The 9,653-nt window shown below is 46.8% G+C and overlaps 2 protein-coding genes across 3 annotated transcripts in view; one reads left to right on the forward strand and one right to left on the reverse strand.

The window, feature by feature from the left end:
• TYW3 (tRNA-yW synthesizing protein 3 homolog) overlaps positions 1 to 3,212 on the reverse strand; it is a 173,436-nt gene extending 170,224 nt beyond the window's left edge. The window contains exon 1 of the mRNA XM_085602274.1: positions 2,877 to 3,212. Coding sequence (XP_085458400.1) covers positions 2,877 to 3,053 — 177 coding nt within the window. The 5' untranslated portion in view covers positions 3,054 to 3,212. The remainder of the gene's footprint in view (positions 1 to 2,876) is intronic.
• A 69-nt stretch (positions 3,213 to 3,281) lies between these two features.
• The window catches only part of CRYZ (crystallin zeta), a 205,939-nt gene continuing 199,567 nt past the window's right edge, over positions 3,282 to 9,653 (forward strand). The window contains exon 1 of one of the 2 annotated variants that reach the window (XM_085602272.1): positions 3,282 to 3,441. The gene's annotated coding sequence lies outside the window, so the exon portion shown is untranslated. The remainder of the gene's footprint in view (positions 3,442 to 9,653) is intronic. The other variant, XM_085602271.1, reaches the window with a different exon arrangement.

Below are 9,653 nucleotides of genomic sequence, written 5' to 3' on the forward strand. Positions count from 1 at the left end.
GGTGTCCAAATAGGTCATGTCTCTCTTTCTTATCTTAGTTTCTAAAACAGGATCTTGTAAACTACTTGCAGCGGGAACATGTTTTCTGAACACACTCATTTGATTTTACAAATTCTTACTGCAAATAACCCCAGAATACACTTGCGGTTCACAGCCTAAATCGTCGCCTAGACCAGTCAAAGTCTGAGCTTCTCCAATTAACCACATTGAATATGGTTCAGCAAATCACTTCATCTCATGTGCCTAGGTCATCCCGTTTCCCATAACTGGAGAATTTAGCAAAAACTATATAATAAAATAGAGTTTCTACTACACAACTAGGTGAACTGCAATGGTAGGATTTCCATCTACTGCATATGGTTTTACTCGGAATCACCACTATGGAATCTTTAAAATATTGGCATTACCGAACACGTTACTTATGATTTGGTAAAATGACATTTAAAGGTTAATGTAAAAACTGCATTATAGGTTTTGAAAGGTTATCAAAATTGCTGGAAACTTTGAATGTTTTGTAGCAGTATTTTCAAGTGGTTAAAATATTTTTACATAGATTGGCCCTGCCAGAGCTCACTCATTTATTTATATTACAGAGTTTTATATAGCACAAACTTGACCCGAATCGGGTATCAGAGCGCTTTTAACACTTGTGGGCATTTTAACAAGCCAGGCGATAAAATTATCGCTGGTTTAGCGGCAGAAAACTGTCGCTAAAACGGCGATAATGGGCTTGATAATATGCTCTATGGAATTCCAATTGAAGCCCAGGTTAGATGTGAAGGACGTCTAACATGGGCTTCAATTGGAATTCCATAGAGCATATTATCAAGCCCATTATCGCCGTTTTAGCGGCAGTTTTCTGCCGCCAAAGAGGCGATAATTTTATCGCCTGGCTTGTTAAAATGCCCCTTGATTACTTGACATTGAACAACATCCGTTAGACTCTAGGGGGCATATTATCAAGCCAGGCGATAAAATTATCGCCGCTTTAGCGCCAGAAAACGGGCGCTAAAACGGCGATTGCAATTGAAGCCCATGTTCGATATAAAGGACATCTAACATGGACTTCAATTGGAATTCCATAGAGCATATTATCAAGCTCATTATCGCCGTTTTAGCGGCCGTTTTCTGGCGCTAAAGCGGCGATAATTTTATCGCCTGGCTTGATAATATGCTCCAAAGTTCTTTTATTTTGTTTGACTCTGTTCAGCATTTCCAATGTGCGCAGAATACCTTAAGCCTGAAACAGAATAGGGAGAGCACAAGGGTAGTGGAGAGACCTTTCCCCTCATTTCTAGTGCATGTCTTTTACAGAATAAGGTTCATATATATTTTCAAATTGCACTCAACCACAATAAAGGACCCCTTCTTGTACTTCCTCACACATGACATCATACACTTGATACCCAAGACACGTTTCCACCACATACGTTCTCAACTATTAGCAAAAGGGAAAAGTTCACAGAAAACGCTGCAAGACCACACCAGCGGTAGAAGTCCACTATATAATGCAAATAACAATACCAATACACAGGGGACTATTTCTGGAGAAAACCCAGGGGTAAGCACCAGGGAGGAGAATTGAGACATATAGGAAGGAGGCGTTGCACCCCATGTGAGTACTCAAAAAGGATAAGAAAATGGTACAGTCAACGTGTATGCATGAAAGGACAGAGGACCAAGCAGCAGCGTTGAGGTAAAACTTGTTTGGGGCTGATGAAGGGAAAGGCATGGTGAGGTAAGTGCTCATTCTGTAGCGTCCAGAGGAATACAGCTTTATTTCCCTCAGTTAATCGTCACCTAAAGCTATTGGTGCCCACGTGGTGTAAGTTTTGCTTTACAAATCTGGTGCCTCTTGTGGGCAGCTGCAGAGAAGACATGCAGCCTTCTCCTACCTGTCTCTCCTGGCCCACTGCCTCTGGTCCAGGCAGCTCAAGAGTGAGACCTTATTTTCCAACTTGGCTATGCATGTCCTTACGTAAGACAAAACAAAAGCTGCCAAGTGGCCCCATGTCGGGAATTACGCTTCAGTCAGTCCCTGCTTTTTATTCAAAAGGACGTGGTATGTTGGGATTTTTAAAGACATATGTTTAATCATGGTCACTCCAATTCTGCAGTGTTTTCATTTGAATATACATATGCCAAACCTGCTACTTACCCCTCTATTTGCAGCTTAATTTGCACCTTTAAACAAGTACACTTGTTTCTACAAAAACGAATTCAAAATGGTTAAAAAGCAAGTGCATGTGTATAAACGCTGTAACAAAGATTGTGTAAATAGATGAACTAGACATGTTTCCGTTGTTGATTACTGTACCCAGCCATTTAAAAAGGGGACACGTTTGCTCAGATGATGTAAACACCCACAACTGATGGATTCTGAGGGAGAAAGGAGTTTGTCCCCAGCAGGAACCGAAAACCTTACATATTTATATATAATTTAAACAGAAAGATTCCTTCTTTGTCATTAAAATATTTTGTTACCCTAGCCATGCTAGTTGATGTTTTCATCACAGGCACCATTTTTTTCCAACATATTTCTTTATTGATACCAATAAGTATCATGCATACCTTATTCTCAAAGCATGTTATCTTATATCTCATTTTCAAACAGAAGTGCTACAAAAGCATAACTTTTCAAAACAATGAGCCTATACATCTTCCCATCAGCTCGCGGTGGCATGAAGACCAATCGCAAGGTATACCAGTAATCTCTCTACAAGACGAGGAAAGAGCAGTGGTGCGGTGCCTGGGGACGACATGGGGAGGATGCTGGTTTTACACCCGACTAGCCTGGTTTTACACCCGACTAGCTGATCGCCTAACCTCTAGACGGCAAAAGGCACAACTCCGTGTTAGGGCTTGACCCTGCTTACCTGCGTATCAATGAGTATTATCCGCCCTGAGCAAGAGCTGGTGGTAAAGAAGTGATCGTGGGCATTCAAGTGTTGCACTAATTCTGCGATGTCTGCATCCACGCTACCCTTCTTACTGAAGTCAGTTTTATTTAAGCACTGTTGTTTCCATTTCCTAAACTCTTCCGAAAGTGCCATGCTCTTTCTCAGTGCATTGCCGACGCACGTGCGGACAAGTACAGATGACTGCAAGCGAGCGCAGTTTTACTTCATATAGAAATCTGTAGCTCTCTAATGTATTTTGTTCAATACTTCTCAAAAACACAGCTGGTCTTACACCCAAACGCTCCGTCAATCAGGCATTCAGAAACATTTTCTCAGCGTCTGAGAATGTGCGCTTTACTGCAATTGGTTGGATGAAATATTAACAGGGGATTGGCTGGTGCAGTTCGCCAGTTTTTCATTGGCTGCACCCCCTTGATCAAAGTGCAAAGAGATTGTTAATTCCTTTACTGCGGTTCTCTGAAGAGTCTTGCTGCTTGCTGTAGGAAGAGAGCAGTAAATCGTGCGAATTGTAGGACTGCTGGTAAGTTGTCTCGTCACAAAGGGTGGCCCAGCCTGCACTCTCCGGTGTAACGATGTTGCAGCGTCTTTGGCGCAACCCGCTACTGGGAGCCACCAGGGCTTTACCTTTCACACTGAGTGCGTCACCCCCTGCTTCTCCCTGTCCCCGTCTACACGTGGACCTGTCCTGCCCTGTTCAGCTGTCAACACTTCACCGCACAGCTGTGGCGTGAATGTTAGCAGTGGCTAAATGTAAACGTTCCGGTTTTGATCTGCACACCGCTACACAATTGCTTTTGCCAGATGATGGAAATGGGAAACATCCCCTTATGGTCTACCTGTATTTGTAATAGGTAATGTAGCCGTGGGCGAAAACGTAAGGGCCCTCGTCCCTCCGTCGCTTACCAACCTCTTGTATACGGCCTACGATTAGTTGAGGAATAAGCAACGTCGACACAATAATCAAAAGTGGTTTTGATAAAAAATAAAATGACGTAGATCGTAAACTAAAATGACGCTTGGCTCTTAATACAGCTGCTTTTGTTTCGCAACGTGATGGTACTAATGTTATTGGCCTTGGAATGATGAAGTACAAACCCTGCCGAGATTCCGTCCGCTAAACTTCGGCAAGGCAAGCTTCACGTGCTTAACTCGCAGATCTGTATTATCAAGTGAACGTCACCTATATACTGTAACGGGTGCTCATGTAAAGCTCCCCAGTACTTCTGGCTCGGTTTCGCGATATGGTGGGTCTTTTTTTTCGGTTTCGCGCTGACGCGTGTAAAATGCTGCATTTCCGACATATAATGTGTTATATCATATGTTGAATGGAAACTACTTTAAATTTCTGTGCTTTTCTCTCATTGGATGTGAAAATCCAATTGGTTAGGTGGAGGCAGCTCCGAACTGTGGCACCCAGAAAACCTTGTTTTTTTTTTTAATAAAAGCTCAAGACCAGAGACATGGTGGGATCGATGTAGGTGAAAAGGTACTGTTTACTCAGTGGTTTTTCTTTGCAGAACAAACGCACAGGGGCCTTGCACTCTCTTACACATTAAACTGAGTTTCAGATCAGCACACGTTATTTGCATTGGCTGGTGTGCAGTGTTCACTGAACCAGTGAGATCTGTCTGCACTGTCAGCAACTTGGAACAGTGAAAGTAAATTAAATAACATTAAAATAAAACGTGGGAGGTTTAAAGGTTAAACCTACCAGTGAGACAGAGGAAATGTCTGTGTGTATGGGCGTGCATAGCACGTATCTAGCTACAAAGCATCTGTGTTGTATCAGGAAGGATACGGTGCTTAACGAATTTGGCAGCGTAATGCGGTAAGTGGGGTATAGGGGAAATGGGAGCTACAGTGGTGGCCAGATAAAGGCAGCAGTGGATGTGACGTGAGCAGAGTGCAGGGGGCTGATGCTAGTCAGTGGACGCTGCTTGCCCTGATCCCTGCTACTTACTTCCGTGCCTGGCCGATCCTGGAGTCAACTGTCCTTCTTCTGGCCTCCACGTCTCTCCCCCGCCGTCGCCTGACACCGCGACCGCTGGGAGGGGAGAGCGTTCGGCGGGACTTCAATACCCAGGTCCCCTTGCAACCCGGAAGGAAAACTCACGGACCTTGCGCGCCCGGAGGCGCTACTTAATCGACCCCGCCCCCCGCGACGCGGGACCGCGCGCGGGCTAAGCCCGGGCAAAGGGCGGGCCGTCTGTGGCCGTCAGGGGCCAAAGGAGGCCGGGCCGGGCCATACCCCTTTTCTCCTAAACACAATCAGCCCAGGGGGATGCCCTCTCCAGGACTCTGCAAATCGACTGCCAGGGAAGGGGGCTGCAATGCAGGGACATTGGACAAGTACTTCAAACCTACCAAAGAAGACGTAGGGAAGGAAAACTCTTTGGAGATACGTAGGGCCGAGCGGCGGCGCTCCATTGATTCCATGAAGAACAGGCCCCTGCCAGAGATTATCCCGTATCCCATTACCCAAGAGGATAGCACGCCCCCACTCAGTTTAAAACCTCTGACCCCTGAGGACTTCCCTCTCTTATTGCGGGACATCCCCACTTCCCCTGAGTTGGCTCCTGGAAAACTTCTAGATATAACCCCTCCTAGGACATCTACCACCCCTGTTAATTTGGTTACTCAAACCTCCCCTCCGCATGTAGCTAAGAAAAGTAAGCCTAAACAAAGTGTTGTGGTAGAGTTGCACAGGCCCCCACCGAGTAAACGCAGTAAAAAGTCAATGGGGGGCAGGGGGAAAGCCAAATCGTCCCATCTAGATTTTGGCAAAAAACACACACTTGTACCTCAACCTGGGAGGGATAATGAGATTGTCCCTATTGCTCTTCTCCCAAAGGCCCTTAGCCCCAATAGAGCTACTATCACAAACGTCCCAGTGGCTGAAATATTTAACCCTTTTACATCTATAGGGAGCTTAGAATCGCTACTGCGTTCCCTTTTGCAGCCCATTACTGATAGTTTGATAAAAGTGGAGAGCAGGCTTACCCTATTGGAAACATCCCTTACTACCCTGAACACCTTAGTTAGTAAGCAATCCAATAACACGGGACCTCATCTCTCCGCAGGAAACCCTATTAAATAAGGAATTACAAAGGGCAATAATAATGTTTCCCCCCAGAGTGCGACTACTGCCCCTCCCTTGCAACCATTAATGGCTATTTTAGACCAGGTACCGCGCTGCAATTCATTTAATAGGCCCTTACAGACAATAGACTCTGCCCCTCAAAGTTCCCAGTCGGGGATTAATGATGGCCATCTAGAAGTTGGTGGTATCCCTCTACCCTCCTCGGGTCGGCCGGCTCCAAGTCTACGGAGACCAGACTTGCCGCCAGAGGCTAATAGTCTAACGGTGATCCTACCAGGTGTCCCCCGCTTAAGACTGGGGGAGAACGAAGATTATCAATCATTAAAGAACAAGGTCATTAAATGGCTAAATTGGAATCGACCCTTACCGTCTCATTTTAACAATGAGATTATTATGGTAAGAAGGGTCCCCTGGCTAGGTAAAACTAGGAAATCAATAATAGGGGACTGTATCCTGACAAGTTTTAAGGACCCGGGCACTGTACGGCACATTTGTAAAGGAACTAATAGATCACTGGATTCTACTATCCAGACCCTGCCAGTATCTTTTTTTTTCCCCCCTATCCAAATGCATTACATTCCGATACAAGATGAGTGGGTGAGGGTGGAGCAGAGACACAGACAAAAGGACCATGTACAACGTCCAAGTCTTCAAGTGCAGGAGAGGCCCTATTTCCATTTTAATCGCTTTAACTGCCTGAATAGTTTGGATGGGGTTGATTGACTTTCTAGTCGTATGCCAATGGCTTTGGATTGTGGTGTCTGTAGTTCTCCCAAGCTACCTACCTCGACTGCTGTTAAATCGCATGGGCCACTGAACAACCTGGCGGTCTCGGACAATTTACTGGCCCATAATGTTTCCAATGCCTTTGGAACTCTGATCGACCCATCACTGGTGGAGAATGGCTACAGTAGACCTCTTGATTTACCGGCCCCTACTGCTGGTAGCGCGTTAGAACCCCCGATTGCAGTGGAGTCCGGAGTCACACTTCCCAACTCTCCTGGACCGGCATCTAACACCCTTGGATTTCTGAGGCTAATTTGTTGGAATGTTGCTGGCCTCGCTAACAAACTGGAGGACTCGGACTGGGCAAATTACATTGAGACTGGCGACATATGTATGTTCCAGGAGACCTGGGCCAGAGAGGAATATGGCCATCAAGGCTATATGTCATTCTTCATTCCAGCGAGATGGGAAGGCAAAGGCCGGCCGTCAGGAGGACTCACGACTTGGGTTGCATCTCATCTGGGTTGTGTGGCAACTCGGATGTCGACCAACTCTGAGGACATTCTTGCAATTTCTTTATTATGGCCCAACCAAGTTAAACTGGTGTTTATTAATATTTATTCCAGGCCAATGGGGAATGTAAAGGAATCGCCGACCATAGATGAACTCTCCAATTTTCTAACTGACCTACCGAGTGATTCATACTATGTTGTGGGAGTGGATTTTAATTCTCACTTTGAGCCACTCCCTGGTCTTTTGGATGGGTTATCATCTGATGAAGAAGTTAGATGGGCAGTCCCTATGGTGGAAGCCCCACCCCCAAAGGCGTGGACCCCTTTAGCGGTGCAAATTACAGCCCTCACCCTGGAGTTTGGACTCAGAGCTTGTAATGGACGAACAAAATCTGACATACCCAGCAAAACCACCTATAACAGGCTGGGAAGAGAGTCCCGACTGGATTATGTCCTGGCTCAAATAGTGAAGTGGCCGACAATCCAGGACTTCAGGGTGATGGAAAGGTCCGATAGTGACCACAACGCACTTGAGCTCGACCTTGTCCATCCCGGCCCCCAAGCTCTTCTGAATAATGTGGTAGAAAACACCCCTGCACTTCTCCTTGACAACAACCGGAGAAGGATCAGGTGGGAGCACCTGGCCACGAGCAAGAATAAACTCCCTAGGCTCTATGATGGGATAATTCCCATTTTGGAAACTGTGGGTTGCTTGGACGCCGAGCCATACAACAAAGACACCCAGGGTAAATTGCTCAAAGCCCATGAGGAACTTATAAAAGCTGCGGCACCCCATTTCACTTGTAGCCCACGAAAAGCAAAAGGGGGGTGTTCAGGCAAAACATTATGGTACAACCTTGCCTGCAGAAGGGCAAAAACAGAGCTCCTTAAACTAATCAAGGAGGGTCTTGGTGGGGATAGTCTAAAACAAAGCAGACGAGTTTATAAGAAACTCACTGCCCACGCCAAGGCAGAATGGGAGGAAGAACAGTGGGAAGAACTCACTAAGGCACTAGCGACCCAAGACCATCGGTTGTTTTGGAGGATTGTGAATGGGGGGTCGGGGAACTTAAAATCCGCATTCGAGCCCAATATTGCTCCTGGGGTATGGCAGGCTCACTTCCAGACTCTATACAGTCCTGACTCGGGAGAATCCCCTGCTGTTGATGGGGTAGGCCGCCCGGACTACGAAGGGGAGCTGATAACGCTCGGAGAAGTGATTGCTGCCATTTCAGGACTTGCGCCGGGACTGGACGGATTACCAGGGGATATGTTCAAGCAGGAACCTGTTGTATGGGCCCCTTATCTTACCGCCCTCTTCAACGGAGTTATCGGTGGTATGGAAATCCCTAGTACTTGGCTGGGGGCTGAGGTGGTCCCCATCTTTAAAAAGGGCTCACCTCTCCTCCCAGCCAACTACAGACCAATCAGTTTGATAGACGTGACACAGAAGCTGTTTGGTAGGGTGATGTTGAACAGGCTACAGGACTGGATGGAGGAGGTGGGAGCCCTTAGCCCTTACCAGGCGGGATTCAGGAAGGGGGTATCCACAGTGGACCAGGTTTTTAGATTGAATCTGGTCTACTGGCGGGTAGCGAAAATCGAGGGCGGTAGTTTGTACACAATTTTTGTGGACTTACGGGCCGCTTTTGATTTGGTGCCCAGGGGGAAACTTTGGAGCATCTTGGCAGAGATGGGCGTCCCCCCGGACATCCTCTTGATCTTACAGAGATTGCATCACAATAACTATGCCCGAGTGAGGTGTGGGAGGGTGGGGGACTGACCGACAGATTCCCCGTTGACCGGGGGGTAAGGCAGGGCTGTGTATTGGCACCGACCCTGTTTTGCCTCTTTGTCAACGGGGTAATCGCCCATTTGAATGCCACTGAATACACTGACGCCCCGAAATTGAATGGCAGCAGGGTGCCCGCAATTATGTTTGCGGACGACACCCTGCTGCTATCCAAAACCCCCATGGGTATTCAGAGGATTCTTGACTCCTTCGTGGCCTTCTGTAATGATAGGGGGCTGGAAATTAATGCGGCAAAAACCAAATATATGGTTCTGAACCCGAGGCAAAAACTTTGCCCAAATCCGCAATTGGGAGCTGGACGGCTGGAGAGAGTGACTACCTTTGAATATCTTGGTGTGACTATCAACGAAACCATGACCTGGGGATCCCATCAGAGCAGGGCAAGCCTTAAACTCACGCAGATCACCGGGGGTATTGCCCGTATGATGAATGGTTCATCATATCGTCCATTGGGGGCATTGATCCAGATATATAAGGCCCAGGCTAGGGGAGCGATAATGTATGGGGCGGAAATATGGGGCCACACGTCTTGCAAGAGTCTGTCATTAGTGGAAAACAAGTTTATTAGACAGATAGCCGCA

Source organism: Triturus cristatus, chromosome 4_2, assembly GCF_964204655.1.
Source record: "Triturus cristatus chromosome 4_2, aTriCri1.1, whole genome shotgun sequence".
Lineage (NCBI taxonomy): Eukaryota > Metazoa > Chordata > Amphibia > Caudata > Salamandridae > Triturus > Triturus cristatus.